At 28.5% G+C, this 17904-nt stretch overlaps 2 protein-coding genes and 1 long non-coding RNA gene across 3 annotated transcripts; all 3 read left to right on the top strand.

Moving 5' to 3' along the window:
• Window positions 1–2040: 2040 nt before the first annotated feature.
• Window positions 2041–2564, top strand: LOC105119336 (uncharacterized). Its single transcript, XR_841120.1, has 2 exons — window positions 2041–2172; window positions 2317–2564. It is a non-coding gene; the product is annotated as an uncharacterized LOC105119336 (long non-coding RNA).
• Window positions 2565–5200: 2636 nt separating this feature from the next.
• Window positions 5201–5941, top strand: LOC105119338 (uncharacterized). The gene has a single exon (XM_011017466.1). It carries the CDS (start codon window positions 5201–5203, stop codon window positions 5939–5941), a length of 741 nt encoding a protein of 246 aa, XP_011015768.1.
• A 2369-nt stretch (window positions 5942–8310) lies between these two features.
• Window positions 8311–9762, top strand: LOC105119337 (malonyl-CoA:anthocyanidin 5-O-glucoside-6''-O-malonyltransferase-like). Its single transcript, XM_011017465.1, has one exon. It carries the CDS (start codon window positions 8311–8313, stop codon window positions 9760–9762), a length of 1452 nt encoding a protein of 483 aa, XP_011015767.1.
• The last annotated feature ends 8142 nt before the right edge of the window (window positions 9763–17904 follow it).

Below are 17904 nucleotides of genomic sequence, written 5' to 3'. Positions count from 1 at the left end.
ACCCACTCATGTCAACGTTGGTGACCTTCCCTGAGAGTTTTTCAATGATATTGGTAGAGTGTCATTATCAAAATTTCGATGCACCTCTAGAGTTTTTACTTTTTTTTTTGTCTCTCCTCTCTTTATCGAATCTTGTGTCTAGCAATTTTATAATTTGAGAGAGTTCAGATATGACATTTGAGTCTCGTAAATCGAAAATGTTATAAATAGTTCACTCTATTCACCATTTGTAACTTTATTTAGTAGTATTTGATTTGTCTTATCTAGAATTTTTCAACGTTATTGGTGATGTCGTCATCAGAATTTCAGTGTCCTTCTAGGGTCATCTCTTTTTTTTTCTCTCCTATTTTTTCACAAATTACAAGAACAAAGAGAGAGAATAAAGAAAGAAAAAAAAATAGATCTTAGACACACATTGAAACTTCAATGATGAGTTGTCTCTAGATCGCTTATGTGACCCACTCATGTCACCGTTGGTGACCTTCCCTGAGAGTTTTTCAATGATATTGGTAGAGTGTCATTATCAAAATTTCAATGCACCTCTAGAGTTTTTACTCTTTTTTTTGTCTCTCCTCTCTCTTTATCGAATCTTGTGTCTAGCAATTTTATAATTTGAGAGAGTTCAGATATGACATTTGAGTCTCGCGAATCAAAAATGTTATTTGTACTCTTTAAATTATGTTATTTTCTAAATATTTTTTGCATTATGTTATTTTATTATTTTTTTGTTACTGTGCTATAAACCAAAAGGACTATTAATATGGCTAGCTTTATGGGTTAGATGACTTAACTTGAGTAAGTTTAAAATGACGTTTTAAAAAAAAAAAAAAAACATTACATTTTATATAATTTTTTTAAGTCAAACTAAATTTTAATAGGGTTGAACCTGTTACTAGTTGACTTGCTAGATCTATCAAATTTGGCACCATCAATTTTCCCGTAGTTTAATTTGAAATCCTGCTTAGACCATGTCTGAGGTCGATGGGTTACCAAGTTTAGCTGTTGAATCAGATTAAGTTTAATAACATTGATTATAATACTTGATAAGCAAATATATATATATAAAAAAAACTCTTGCTAATCATACACTTGAAGTTGTGGCCTAACGGTTATAGGAGGGACTTATTTCCTTCCTCCAGCACTCGGGTTTGACTTTTTATATGCATGTTTGTCATTCCTGTGATGTTTTACATGTTTATTGGACTTACAAGGTGTTCAGTGGATCTGGATATTAGTCATAGTGCACGTAAATTGACCCAAACACCCCTTATTATATATATATATATATAAAAAAACAAATACAATCATAAATAATTTTGAGGAATGATAATGGTTTCCCACTAAGTTAAGTTTCTATTATATTCATGTCCTATCTGTTATTTATTAGACAAAACATTTAGATATCCATACTATATTTATTAGATTATATATATATATATATATATATATATAGAGAGAGAGAGAGAGAGTCGACTTTTAAGTTGAGTTTGATACCATTTATCATCCCTTCATTGTCTATCTAATAAGATGGTCTAAAAAGCTACCCATTTGTGCTGATTGAGATGAGAATCTATCAAATTCATATTAAATTATCTTCCTTGACAATGTTCTTCATGCGTTTTGCATATGTTTTGTCAAACTCGTAAGTCAAACACCATTAGTGGCAGAGACCCCCCAAGTAATTATTTTTTTCCCAACCATCTAACAGTTTATACCAAGAAAATCTTTTTAATTTGACCCCTAACTAAATCATTTTGGCTCCGCCCCTAAACACCATACTCTGAAATTATAGCAAATCTATCAATTTCTCTATTTACAATCTCATGACCTCCTCGTCCTCAAAGTTATATCATCAATCGCTCCATGTTTTTCTTTGGGGCTATACGAAGGGTTTTCACCAAATCAATCCTCGCACAACGGTAGGCTGGAATCGCATCTCCAAATCAATCCCTGCATAATAGGAGGCCGACCGGAATCGCATCCCAAATTAATCCCTACACAATGGAAGGCAGGAATCGCATCAAATCAACCCTGCACAATAGTAGGCCGGAATCGTATCAAATCAATCCCTGCACAATAGTAGGCTGGAATCGCATCTCCAAATCAAGCTAGAGAAATTGCACCGGACATGTGCTCCAACTAACAAATTACTTAGCTTGCCCGTTTCTTCAAGTACAAAGTTTTTTTTTGTTTTATTTTACTTGTATCCCTCTCCAACATCAAATACAATTTGTAGGGTGATATTTTCTGTCATTCATAAGATCCACAGAAATCACAACCTTTCTTCACCATTCGATTCTATTTCTTCTTTTGCAGGTTCAATCTACCGCGCGCGAGATACAGGTGTTGCTGCTACTCTCCGATCCAACCAGACACATAGCCGCGTGATAGCCACGTGTCATCCCTGCCCAATCTGTTTCCAATAGTATTATGGTTACTTCTAGTAGCTTCTTGAAGGTTTTTTCAAACCCCTAACATGCTTAATCATTTATTTCGTATAATTTCAAACATGTTAGTTGTTGTTCAACTTTGATGAATAATTTTAAACATGTTATTTCAAATAATTTTAAAAATATTTAGGAAAGTATTATAATTTTAAAAGTAATTGGTGATACAATTTGGTAATTGCAAGTATCATATGTGAATTCTCTTAAATTGTAAAATTACTAAACATGAGATTTGATAGAAAGAGAGGAGAAAGAAAAATAAAGAAGAGAAAGACTCTGGAAATATATTGAAATTCAGGTGATGATACCACTCGTATTGTTAAAAAAATCTTGACAAAATAAATCTAACGACACTAAAAAAGATCATCAACATTGATTTGAGTGGGCCACATAAACAATCTAAGTATTGTAGGTGTAATCATAGGTATAGTCATGGGTGTCTTTGTGGGTGTAGCAGCGTATAGCTGCTAGTATAGCCTTGGGCAGAACCTCTAGCATAGCTTAGGCATAATTAATGGCTTAGTTGTTGGTATAACAATAGATATAGAAGCTAGTATAGTTTCATGAGCAATGGAAAGAGCTTTTTAGAAACAAGAATAAATTGGCTTTTCAATCAATTTCTATAGACGACACCAATTGGCAAGGCTGGAAAAAATTCTCAATGGAAAGATTGGGGACATTTTTCATGGGCTGATAAAATTAGACTCGGGGGACTTGGTGGGCTTGATGACATTTACAAGAAAAACACTTTGAAGCTTAAGTTAGTATAGTGTAAGTGATATGGAGAATAAATATTCTTTAGGCTTTAATGTTTCTTAAACCTTGTTTAAATCTTGTATCAAACTTATATTTTTTTTAGACATATATTGTCTAGAGAGATAAAGTCTAGATATGAGCTCTGACAAACCTTTTATCTATAGAGATGAAGCTCTATTTATATAGATTTTTTTAAGATAAATATCTAGGATATTTATAAACATATTTATGGAGGTATGTACATTATATAAAATATTTATATAGTTATTTCATTTATCATCACCATGTAAATATCATTGTCTCCTTTTTTTGTTTCGTATTCATGCGATTTTCATTGTTTTGTATTTTTTTTAACTCAAAACCAACCAAGTAATTGTAAATCTTAATAAAGTATTTTTCTCAAATATCACATTAATAGGTAAGCAAGTTAATGTGCGTAAGTCTTGTTTTATGATTTTATTATTTTGACATGTCTAGTGAATTTAACCTGAATTAACACAATCCTTTATAAGCATACTAAGGGTGAATGGTTGTCTACAGGGGTCTATTTTGAACATAATTAAAGAAGATACCAGAGCCTAATTAATAACTTTGAATATGACAGTAAAAAATAAGTCAAAGCCTAATCGAATCTAAAGCCTATATTCATAAAATGAGGATAGAACCTTATTACTAAACTCAGGTCTTAAATTATTGCCTTGAACTTTAGTAAACTCATAACATGGATGCACAATAGGTAAATTTATTTTAAAAAAAAATACATCCAGTTTACTTTAGATAAGATATTTTATGATGATTATAATTTTCTCTTAACATTATCAGTTCCTTATTTAGAACCTTTGAAGGCCAATTATATTTTTTAGTTACTATAAAACTAAATGATGATTTTTTTTATCATTTTTAAATATATTTTGCTAAGATATCATCTCCTACAAATATTAGAGAAATCAAGATTATCAAAAAATATTTAATTATATATAGCTATTATCTTAGATCTAAAATATATAAAATTCTATTTTTAATTACATATACTGACAAAATAAATGAGCTAATAAGAAAGATGAAAGATACTTTGACAAGGATATATAAACATTATTTGAAAGTTGATGAGATAAGAAGGATTTAGACAATTTTAACATTAGTTGATCTTAATAAGATATTAGTGTTGATGACATAATAGTAGATGATATGCTAAATATCTTGACTTTCTAATCCGAAAAACATCTACAAGAGAAAAATAGTAGGAGAGCAAAAATAAAATTGTGTTATTTGATAAATGATTGTAAGGATCCTAATAATTATAGTTTATATATTTTGGGTTGGTTGACGCATAATGCTTTTAAATATAAAATTTATTTTAAGGTAAAACAACAAATACTATTTATTTTTATTTTTATTATTAATTTTGAATTAGTTTTTAGCATGAAATATATATTCAATCTATTTTGAAAGTTCTTTTTTTAAGAAAAAACAAATCTAGCAAGAATATGAGTGCTATTTTATCATCAAAATTGATTGTGTTCTCCGCTAATTTCAATTGATTTTCAGCCTTGATGAATAATGTTAAAAACTATAAAAAGCTTGAAGGAGATGATTAATCTTATAAATTTACGAATTATTTATTTTATATTCTAAATTTTCATGACACAATCAATTTAAAAGGTTGAATTTATCATTTCATGGAATTTGGTTGAAAGTCGCAGTTGATGATAGGCCGGATTGAAGAGATGTTAGGATGGACAAGGAAGCCATAGGTCATTTTTTTCAGTAATGTTGAGCAAATAATTTGTTTATTATAATGAGTTATTAAGCACCTAAAACCAATCCTCTAATCCTCCTGATATAAATATCAGCCCAGCCCGTCACTATCATCCCACAAAACGCAAATACATAAAAATATCTCTCTCTCTCTCGATCAAAGAGGCGAGATTCCAAACATAGCTTAGAAACAGATAGACTCTCTTTAGACTACAAAAATCTAAAAAAATCCGAACAAGATGGCATCATCGGATCCTTCTAGACCCGCGACGGGCTACCCTTTTGTCCCAAACGGCACCCACTACCCACCGCCGCCACCCGGCACCGCCTATCCTTACCAAGCCCCACCACCACAACCCACTAACCCTTACTACTACAACACCAACCAAACCTACCCTAACCAACGCGCCACCCTCCTCCGCCGCTTAATCGCTGTTCTAATCATCGTTACGGTCATTTTCTTCACTATTCTCTTCATTATCTGGCTTGTTATCCGACCCCACCTCCCCGAATTCCGCGTCACTTCCCTCTCCGTCTCCGGCTTCAATGTATCCTCTTCTTCCTCCAGTGTGACTGGTACCTGGAACGCCAGGTTTCAGGTTTATAATCCGAACAAGTTGAAACTCTCGTACGATGATATACAGAGTTCGATTTCTTATAAATCTGAGTTTTTGTCCCAGACGAGGATTCCTCCGTTCAAACAGGCCAAAAGGAATGTTACTGATATCAATGCGGAATATGGGGCGGTGGGTTCTTATATTGCGGGGCGGGCGGTGAATCAGATTAATGGGGATAAAGGGCGTGGATTGGTGAGTTTTAATTTGAAGATTGTTGCTGATGCGATGTATAGGGTTGGTGGGTTTAGGGCAAGAAGAAGGTTGCTTAGGGTTTTTTGTGATGATTTGGCGGTTGGGTTTTCCGGGAATAGTGGATCTGGGAACTTGACTGGTGGTGCTAGGCGATGTAAAGTTTATTCCTGAGCGGAGGGATTGTGGGTTCTTGATGACGAGCAGTGTTTTTAATGTAATTTGTATTGAGATTCGGAGAAAGGAGAGTATGGTATTTTTTTTATGGTGTCGTTAGCAGGGTACACTGAGGTAGGTCTTTGTGGATTTGTATAGTGCTTTGAAATACATGCTAATTTGATGCACGGTTAATTTTGCTATTTCTTTTTTAGTTTTTTGATACGAGGACTTAGAGTTTTTTGCTGTGAAATTGAAATATAACTAGAGGAAGGATATGATTCTTGAAATCAATGGAATGTAGAGGTGAATGTTATTGGTGAAGTCTTTGTTTGGTTGCTAAGTGCTAGTTTATCCGTTGCTTTCGTATAGATTCTTGCCATGCTAAATTGCTGGAGGTGAAGAATTGAAAATGATAAATAGTTGTAAGGTTGTGTGGATTTAAATTATATAGCAGATAATTCCGCAAACTGACATGGAGTGCACAGCTCTTTGTTTTGTTTCCTTTGATTCGTTGTTTTAGCACCTCTGTCGTATATGTTTGGTAGTGTTCCATCAGTGCTTGTTCTCTTGAAGTAGTCTGTTCCCTGGATCAAATACACAAGTACTTGTTTAGCTGGAATAGTCAATTTCAAAGCTCATATTATTGGTTAAATTCTGCTGAAACCACAGTTTTTTTCAAAATCTGCATTTTTTTCTTGCAATCAGATGTTTCCAAGTTTCCTTTTTCTTTTTGGGACGATTGGTGACAGTTGATTAAAGAATTATTGTCTTTCATCTTCCTTTGATCACATGCATTGCTTGTATAATGCCATGTCCATCACAAGAATTTCGTTTTTTAAGGCTCTGTGAGGCCTAGTTGGGCAGTTCTAGGGTTTGATACTCATGAATCGTTGTCGAAAATATGTCCGTTTCTCTCAATGGTGGCAAGATAGGTATCCAACTTTGATTTCTTTGATTCCAAGAAATCAAAGTTGGAATACCTGTAAAACTACCCTCTTTTTTTCTGTAAAGAAGGCTTTTCTATTTAGAAACTCACTAGCTCCGTCGCCATTCTCTGCTGTGGGTACAGGTTTCAAAGTGTTAGTGACACTCTTTTGAGCTGATTATTTTTCTAAAGAAAATTAGGCATAAATTCATTATATAACCAAGTTAAAATCTGATTAGACTATTTTTTTTTTTCTAAGACCTTCTTGTTATCACTTAGATGTTTTTAAAAAAAAATTGATGATTTTTAACTAAATATGAAGCTCCCTCCGATGTTTAACTCCTAATTTGGCAAGAAGATCCACAAAACAATTGTCTTCTCTTAAGAGTACAACTAAGCTCAACTTCTCATTCCCTAGAGAGGAGAGAACAAATATCCATAATGATGAAAATTAATGTCATAATTTTTAATCAGCCGAAAAAAAATTATGGAGTCTGAGTTACAAAGGATGTGTTTATAACCCTTGTTCCAAGCAACCAAGAGGCCATACTTCAAGGCGAGGGGCTCTAGAAGTAAGTTAGGATCATTACCTGCAAACCCAGAAAATCCAAGCAATCAAGAGGCCATGGAAGTCTTCTAGCTTGTTTTGTTATGTGTTCTTCAAGGTTTAAATATGGTTATCATTTATGTCAAAAAGAAAAAATCCTCGGCATGTCCAATTTGCCAGTAAATCAAAGAAACCATTGAAATGGCAAGACATTAGGTTGGAACTAGAAAAGAAAAGAAAAAAAAAACCGCATGCCATCCATGTATAGTGAGGATGCAGAAAAATTTAAAAATAAATAAATGATATCTAACTTATTAGTGAAAATTGTTTTCAAATTTTGTATAGTACCTTTTACATAATTAAAAAAATAAATTAATACTTAATCATATAAACTAATTCAAAAATATATTTATTGTCAAATAAAAAACTTATACTAATAGCTGTCTTCTCCCAGTAATCTTTCTAACGCTTTCATTTCCAACATCATGATCAATTTATCAGAATTTATTTATGAAGTATATAAAATTCAAGCCAAGGGGATTAAGGTGCAAAATAAGGAAAAAAAAACCCTTGGCAATCTAAAATAATTGAGCAAGATAATTAGTAGTTGAATATAGATTATAACTAATTATTTGTTCAGATTACAAAAAAAAGAAAAAGAAAAAGAAAACCTAAAATAATAGGATACATGAAACCGAATAAATTAATTATAGAAGCTAATTGAAGAGTGGTTGAGTTATCTTTAACGTTTGCAAATAATTAAAGAGATATAAATTTTGTGATGAGTTATGATTAATGCAGAAGCAAATAAAAGAGGAACAAAAATTATAAGTAATAATATTGTTTTCAACGTTAAATCAAGCCTATAAAACCTAACCATTACAGCTTCTCTGTTCTTCCTCTGCTTTTGTCATGGCATCAACTCATCCTGTACAGGTAAATATACTTGAGGTCTGTCAAGTCACCCCGTCCTTGAACTCACTTGACCCACCCACCGAGTTATCTTTTCCGCTCTCCTTTTTTGATATCCTGTTCTTGAAAGTCGCTCCAGCTGAACGCTTATTCTTCTACAAACTCACCGAGGCAACACCGGATTATTTTAACTCAGTGATCCTCCCAAAACTCAAACTCTCTCTTTCTCATACTCTCCTCCGCTTCCTCCCTGTTGCAGGCAACCTCATCTGGCCTGCACAAAGCACCAAACCCATCATCCTTTACACTCCTAATGATGGTGTCTCACTCACAATTGCACAGTCCAATGCTGACTTTGATCATCTTTCGGGAACTGATATCTGTGAAATAACTAGGTCACATCCTTACGTTCCTCAATTACCTATAATAACTGACTCAAAAACATCAGTTTTAGCTCTGCAAATAACATTATTTCCTAATCAAGGCGTTTCCATTGGTGCCACTGTACACCATGGAGTTCTTGATGCTAAAAACGTGGTCATGTTTATTAGAGCATGGGCTCATGTGCACAAACAATTTAGCGAAAACGAAAATGCCGATCTAATCACTTTACCACCCGAACTAACCCCTTTTCTTGCTCGAACAATTATCGAAGATCCAGATGGGATTGACATGCTGTACTTGAATAGCTGGTTGGGACTCAACCTGCCAGGTTTGGACACCAATATTCATAGAAGCTTGAAGCCTTTTAAGCAAGCTATAACAGATCCTTACAGCAAAGTTCGGACCTTGGTCAGGTTGTCTCGCGAAGACATAAAGAATCTGAGGGAAAGGGTTCTCTGTCAGATTGAGAAACTCCACCTAGATACGGAAACAAGACCAATGCATTTATCTAGTTTCGTGCTAGCTTATGCATACGTATTCGTTTGTGTAGTCAAGGCAAAAGGGCTAGAACGCGATGACAAGGTTGTTCTTGGACTCACAGCAGATTGTAGAGCCCGGTTAGGCATACCTGAGAACTATTTTGGGTGTTGTGTGATGCCCTTTTTTGTACAAATAGGTCTAGAAACTGTTGTTCAAGAAAATGGTTATCTTAATGTTATAGAAAGACTGAGTGAGATTATCGTCAGGATAAATAAAGGAGTTCTTGACGGAGCCAAAGAAAAGTTTGCAGAATTTATGACTATCAGGCCTGGCACGCTAATGGTTACGGTTTCTGGGTCGCCTCAATTCCAGATTTATAAAGCTGATTTTGGCTGGGGTGTGCCTAGGAAGGTGGAGACTCCTTCCATTGACAAGACAGGATCAATATCCATGCAGGAGAATGCAGATGGAAGGGGAGGAATTGAGATTGGCTTAGTTTTGTTAAAGCATGAAATGGAGATTTTCAATTCTCTATTTGTCGATGGTCTTATCTTAAACCAAAACCAGATTGTTAGTGGAGAGCACTAGAGCTGCAAAGGTAGGCAAAGCTAAAGAATTGCTCGACTTGCTGGTTGAGGGAAAGTTATGCCAATTTTGAAGCACTCACGCTAAATGATTTGCAACATGAAGAAAGCATCCTGGGTTTGATCATCCAAAATCTCTCCCCAGAAAGAAGATACATGTAACAACAATAACAACAGATCTGAGTTTCCGTTTTCTTTTTTCATCGTTTTGTGTTCTTATATGGATGTAAATACATCTATTACTTATATTAAATCTATATAAAATAATAATAATAAAATATATTAATTAATTATGTTAAATAAATAAATTTAAAAAATATTAATTTAACTAAATCCTATTCAATTTTAGTTTTAATTTATTATCAATTATTTATATAAATTCAATTTTTATATATTTACCAAAAATTTCATCTCTACAATAAAATTAATAAAATATAAAATGAACTTATAAAATAAGTCATTATTTATTTTATTACAAAACACTTAAGTTAAAAATTCGACACAAATTTTATTAATTTACAAACAAATATAATTTTATAAAATTTAAAACAAATCTTAACATCTACAAATCATAAATTCATATAACAAATTTATATAAGAAAAAACTATAAAACAAGTAAATACTCCAACAAAATATATATATTAAAAAAAAATTACAAAAGAAAAAGTTCAAATGAAAAAAAAAATAGATTTTCTTATTTAAAATAGACAAACCTCAATAAAATTAGAATCAAAGTACAGATGTTGACAAATTAAGTTATGTGGTGGCCAAATTTATTATTGAAAGTTGAATTGTATTAAAATTAGTATAGATATTTGTTGCATAAAAAAATATATAAGGAAAAATGAGAAATGAGATGGGAGGAGATGAGTATTGATTATCAAGTCATAAATCAAATATTACATATAATATTATTGATAGAATTATTTTGTTAATAACTTCATCGGTCATTCTGTTGATAGTCAGGTTCTAAATTAAATGTTACTGATGATATTATTGATGGAATTATTTTATTAGTAACTTCATCGGTCATTTTGTTAGTAAAAATATCACGTCATCGTATTTTTTTTTTTTTAAATCTTACTATAATACTATATGTAATTCCTTCAATATATACTGAAAGAATTTTCTTGATAAAATACAAGTTAATGGATATGATGCCTGAATTTTGTTAGTAAAAATATTTTCTTGATAAAATATTGATAAAATACAAAAAAATATTTAAATATATTGATAAAAAAAATATCAATATCAATATCAATATTTCTATTTCTATTTATTAATTTTCTTATAACTTATATTTTAATTTTATTAAGTTGTTTATTTATGGATATGATGCCTGAATTTGAAACCTCTTCAGTCTTATTTATGTAAAAATACAAGTTAATGGTATCTGAACCTTTTTACACAGGTGAAAAAGCAAGTTGTCCCGATACATTGTAAATAAAACAAGTAGATAAATTATATGTGAAATGAACACAAAGAATTTTTATATGTACTCTTTTTCTGAATTTGTTTATATGTACGCATTCCCAATCTAGGTTACATTTATTTTATTTTAATGTTATGTATGAAACGCTAATTAAATAAGAATAATCATTCTACACTAAACCAATTTTAGTTTTATAAATTGAATTTCTTGATTTATCTATCAATTGTAGCTAGCTTTTTAATGGCTAGAACAAATATAAGATGATTTTAATTGTTTTGGAAAATAAAATATTTCTTAAAATCTTATTGGTTGAGTAATATAGGAATATTTTATTTCTTAAAATACTTTAATTATTTAAGTAACTGAAGAATATTTCTACAAATATAATTTTCTCAATCTCGATAATTTTTTTTTGACGGAATGACATATTAATAAATACAAGAATACATTAAATATCCAATTAATTGTAATAAAAACATATTGTGATATTTATCCATTTTTTATTATTTAGTTTTTTTTGAGTGTTGAGATAATCTATATGCAAGAATCCAGAGCCTGATCCATGAGAAAATTGGATCATGGGCTTAGCCGTGAGCTACAAGTTGCATAAGGCTTTACTACTACTTTGTGACACAATGATCCAAACAGGCATCAAGGCTTTGCATAACAGTTAGCGATTCGCAGCATATAAAAAATATAAACTTTTTTCATTGGAAAAAAAAGAGGAAGAATTTGCAGGTTTTTCCCACATGTTTTCTTACACTAAAATAAAAAATTAATTGTAAATCAAAAGTTTGATATATGTAGATCAAAAAAAAAAATTAAAAAATAAATATAAATTAAAATCTTTGATCTCACAACACAAACTATAAACCAAGTCGTGTTTAACAACTTTATTTTTTAGAACTGATTTTTTTATTTAACCAAATAATAATAAAAATACACATCTAAATAAAAGCTATTTAATAAAATCCAATAGAAAATAAATATTATGGAAGGCTACATAAAAACAATATGTACTAATATTAAAAATAAATTATTATCTTCTTACATGAAATCAATGAAAATAAAGTAGAAACTAAATATTATTTAATCCAAGATTAAATTGGAAAGCTAAAAGATAGATCATGGATCTAGATATTTAGTATTGAAACATAAGCTATGAAACCAGTTATATTTAATAAGTTTATTTTAAAAAAAAAATTATTTAATAAAAAGATGATAAAAAGACATAGACAAAAAAAAAAATTAAATAAAATAAAAATAAAAAATTAAGTTTGGTTGAATAGAAAGAATGACTATTAATGTAAAGCATATATTGCAATCTTGTACAAAAACTAATTAAAACTAAACTATATTCTATTAATAAAATCCTTAAATTTTAATTTATTTATTTATTTTAAATAATTTCAATTGAAACAGAATATCTTAGCATCATATTTTAATTTATTTATTTATAAACAACAAAAGAAAAATCAAAGCTAAAAAAAGAGTAATTACCTAAGTCTATATGGTTCAGTGCTTCTTACCACAATAAAGAAGGCCACGCATTTAGGCTTGCCAGGTCAAGCTCGAGTGGTTGGTCTTTTCTTCTTTTAATTTTTGTATGAGTTTGAAATTTGACCATGTGATTTCTCATTATTTTATGATTTAATTCTTTTTTTATTGGAATTTTTCTTTCATTAATATATTTTTAGAAATTAGCCATTAATTAGGTCATAGAAAGTTGCAATGAAAAGGAAAACAAATTTGAGGATGAAATTAAAAAAAAAAAACAATAGTACTTTGGTTGGTTGCCTAATCCTTGTAGTATATTTTGTAATTATTTAACAAAATTGTGATGTTACATTATTTAAAATTAAAAAGATTGGATGGAAAAATGATAGATATTAAGAGAGAAAAAATAAAAGACATCATTTTTTTTTGTCATAGTATAATTTGTTATTTCATGTTTGAGTACAAGAAAGTATTTTAATTGGTTTATTATGAGGTGCTCGAGGTGATGATAACACACTATAATATTTGGTTTATTCTCTTTATATGAAAAAAAAATGGTTTTTGTTGCTTGGAAAAACTTTTTGTAGGAATGTGTGGCTTTCTATTTTCATATAGCAAATATGGTAGCTCACCTAGGTATATATATTTGTCATGTAAAGAAACACACTCTTAAAATTAAACTTTAGTAGAGTCATAACTTGAATGTGGATATGCTAAGTTGGCTAGCTTACATCTAAAATATAATATTTTTAATATTTTAAAAGTATTTGTTTTTTGTAATAGGTTTTGTTATTGAGATTTTAATAAAAAGTAAGTTTAGAAAAAATATTTTTAGTTATGATTGATTTGATTTAAGTAATCGATTTTATAGTTGAAATTCTTATTCAACTAAAAATATATTAAAAATATATAATTATAACTGTAATTAAAATTAATATTATAAATTAAATAACCAAAAAAAGCACAAAGTATTTTGATAACTGTAAAAAACAACATTTTTTTTCTTTCCTGAATGAAGTCGTCAAAGGAGACAAAATTAAGATTGGACCTCAGTTAAATGCGTTCAACAATTGCTTTGTAAACATGTGGTTGTCACGTCACTTTTAATGGGTAATTCTTTATTTGTTTTTATGTTTTTTTTTAAATTATTTTTTTTATTTTTTTTACTTTAAAATAATATTTTTATATTTTTAAATCATTTTGATACACTAATTTTAAAAAAATAAAAAATTATTATTTTAATATATTTTTAAATTAAAAATATTTTTAAAAACAACTATAACTATATTTTTACACAGAAAATTCTAGCAGGACACTTTGAGAATTTTTTTTCTAATCCAAATGTTTTCCTTTTTGGATTTGAATTATTTGATAAAGATTGATATAAATAGATTAATTAAAATATTTTTTGGAATAGTATTTTACACGATATGATTCAATTGCTACTTTAGTTTTTTAATAGGATTACAACACTTTTTCTTTAACATCGCTGCATAATTTTTTTTCTTGGCATTTAATGCAATGGCCTTCCTTTCTGTGTTTGTTTTTGGTATTATATAATTAGATAAAAAAACTTGATTTATATACTAAAAAGTTGTTGAATTACTCGGGTCTATAATTTATATGATAAGTTTGATGGATTAATTTAAATTAAAAAATATTATTTTAATTTAAAAAAATAAAACGAAAATAATTTTAAAAAATTAAATTCATATCAAATTTTAAATTATTCACCACGATTTAATTTTAACTTAAAAATATACAAGTTGCCACGTCATAAGACAAATTCAGATAAATAAAAAGTGAAGTTCTTTATCCATGTCTATCGCTTAGCACCCCATTTCAGTTTTTGTTTATCTTTAATGACTCGCGAGTATTTATTAACCCACATGATAATTCATTAATTTTATTGATTTGACAGGTCAAGTTTTCAAACGACTCTCACATTTTATTTTATTTTTTTTACTTAGAGTTGGCTTTTAATTCAGCTCACAACAGAGTACAGGCACAGGTACCGAGACTAGTTCACTCTTCAGAGGATGGTGGTGTTCTAAAAAAGAATTAATTCTTACAATTGGGATAAATAATTGCGTTCAATCTGATGTCTCCTAAAAAAATTATTTATTTATTTATTATTCTGTAAAATAATTCTTATATCTTCAATGAGGCATTTTATTTTTATTTTTTAATTTTTATAAAGAAAAGATTAGCATCAATAATTTAGTTCAATATACACAACTAATTAATCTGTATAATTATCTTTCAATTTCAGTTTAATCACATGTCAATAAACAGTTAATTCAAATAAGAAATATGATTTCAAGTTAATTTTCAATATAATAGAATAATGTGAAGATATTGCAACCGTGTACTGAGAATTAGAAAGTTATGTTTAATAAAATATATCAACAAATATATAAATTAATAGATGATAAAAACTGTAATTAAAGTCTAAAGTAGAAAGCAGATTTTTATTGTAGGGATGAAAAGATAATGTGGATCGCCGTGGGGTATTTTTAAATTTTTATTTATTTAATAAGAATAAAAAAATCTGTGAAAAAAGTAGTGATTTAAATTTTGTAATTTTTTTAGTCTTAATTCTTCTTTTTCTATTTTTTTTAACAAAAACATATTTTTAGCTATGTTCTTTATTGCATAGAAACTGAAGACAATAAATAAAAAAAGTCTAATTTTTTTATTTTAAAAAAATAAAAAGAAAAAAAGATCTCTTTAATCAAAACCTCATTCCTTTATTTAAGCATTTCTTTTCTCTCAATTTTGATAAAAATATGTTTTTTTTAGTAGAAGTATTAAATGTTAATATATATATATATATATATATAAAATTTTGATGCCTATGTATTACAAAAGATATGAAAAATTATATAAAATAATTACAATAAAATAGACATGTTATTTGTATTGAAAATTCATGAGTAAATATTTTAAAAAATTATATGTAATAGGTTCATATATAATTATTCTGAACACAATTGCTAATATCATCCCAATATTATTTTAAAGCAATGTCATTATCAAACAATCACTTGGATATCATTATACTAAATTTACTTAAAAAGAATATTGTTATAAAATATAAAATAAATAAACAAAATGACAAGTTTGAAGGACTATGATCACACATACAAACCAAAGAGTGCTTTTTATATTTTTTTTTTCTTTACAAATTACATGTTGTCTACTCTTATTTATTCTTTTAATGAACATCTCATCAAATATTGTTTTTAAAATTTATTTAACCACAGAGTTTTTTGTAACGTTTTCCTTTCACCAAATATTGTTAGAAAATTGAATTCCAAGTTTTTAAACTCTAAAAACCTGGATTTTAACTATTTTTTTAACTCCAGAATATGAAAAACATCTTATGGATCTCTAATACCCATTCAAAACAATAAAACATATTTTAATTGGTGTAAAAGCTCAAAATCATATCAATAAATATTATTTTATTTTAAAAAAATAAAACGAAAATAATTTAAAAAAATTAAAGTCATATCAAATTTTAAATTATTCATCACGATTTAATTTTAACTTAAAAATATACAAATTGCCACGTCATAAGATAAATTCAAATAAATAAAAAGTGAAGTTCTTTATCCATGTCTATTGCTTAGCACCCCATTTCAGTTTTTGTTTATCTTTAATGACTCGCGAGTATTTATTAACCCACATAATAATTCATTAATTTTATTGATTTGATAGGTTAAGTTTTCAAATAACTCTCACATTTTAGCCATGTTTGTTTTTTGAAAAACAGTTTCTGGAAAAACACTTTCCAAACTTTCCTATATTTGTTTGTCATTAGAAAAGTTGGTCAACGGAAAACATTTTCCGGTCAACAAAAAACACTTTCCAGTCAACGAAAAACACTTTCTGGTCAACGAAAATATTTTTTAGTCAAAAAAAAATTTTGCTTAATTTTCAGAAAAGTGTTTTCCTTTTTAGCTGTGTTTGTTTTCCGGAAAGTGGTTTCCGGGAAAACACTTTCCAAACTTTCTTGTGTTTGTTTGCTGTTAGGAAAGTTGATAAACGAAAAACACTTTCCAGTCAAAGGAAAATTTGGCTTGATTTTCAGGAAAGTGTTTTCCTGAAAAATTTGGGAGGAAAACACTTTCCGGAAATTGTGAAAAGTTTAGAAATGTCATTATTTGCTGATTATATCAAATTTGATCCTCAAACTTTTGATTGCTATATATATTTTGTTTTGAATATTTATTTTTTAATTTTATTTCTTAAAATTTAATTTTTATATTTACTTTGGTCCTCATTTTTATAATTTTTATTTGCTTTTCTCCTATTATTTTTTTATTGAAATTTTTTTCTATCAAATTTGGTCCTCATTCTTTTGATTGTTATTTATTTTATTTGAAATACTTTATGAAATGTTAATTATTATTATTTTAATTTCTTCATTTTTTTTTAGATTTGATCTTTATTATTTTGATTATTATTTATTTTATTTGGGATAATTTATGAAATTTTTTTTTAATTTCATTATTATTCAACTTTTTAATTTGTAAGATTTATTCCTTATTATTTTAATAAACTTGAGAAAAATAAAATATTAATAAATTATTTTCCAATTTATTTTCCATAACATAACTAAATACTGGAAAGTGTTTTCCAGTTCATTTTCCATAACACTACCAAACATCGGAAAATACTTTACTTTTCAGGAATTCATTTTTCTCAGAATTTATTTTTTTAGAATTCACTTTTTTTGAAATTCATTTTTCAAAACGAAACAACTTTCCTGCAAATAAACGAAATCTTTATTTTATTCTTTTTTACTCAGAGGTGGCTTTTAATTCAGCTCACAGCAGGGTACAGGCACAGGTACCGAGACTAGTTCACTCTATAGAGGATGGTGGTGTTCTAAAAAAGAATTAATTCTTACAATTGGGATAAATAATTGCGTTCAATCTGATGTCTCCTAAAAAAATTATTTATTTATTTATTATTCTGTAAAATAATTCTTATATCTTCAATGAGGTATTTTATTTTTAGTTTTTAGTTTTTATAAAGAAAAGATTAGCATCAATAATTTAGTTCAATATACACAACTAATTAATCTGTATAATTATCTTTCAATTTCAGTTTAATCACATGTCAATAAACAGTTAATTCAAATAAGAAATATGATTTCAAGTTAATTTTCAATATAATAGAATAATGTGAAGATTTTGCAACCGTGT

The sequence above is a fragment of the Populus euphratica genome, unplaced genomic scaffold (genome assembly GCF_000495115.2).
Source record: "Populus euphratica unplaced genomic scaffold, PopEup_1.0 scaffold2777.1, whole genome shotgun sequence".
Lineage (NCBI taxonomy): Eukaryota > Viridiplantae > Streptophyta > Magnoliopsida > Malpighiales > Salicaceae > Populus > Populus euphratica.
This window is presented reverse-complemented; position numbering and strand designations above follow the sequence as displayed.

Bases quoted from the DNA above. Each gene is read 5' to 3' on its own strand.
- LOC105119337 (XM_011017465.1), top strand. From the start codon at position 8,311: ATGGCATCAACTCATCCTGTACAGGTAAATATACTTGAGGTCTGTCAA.
- LOC105119338 (XM_011017466.1), top strand. From the start codon at position 5,201: ATGGCATCATCGGATCCTTCTAGACCCGCGACGGGCTACCCTTTTGTC.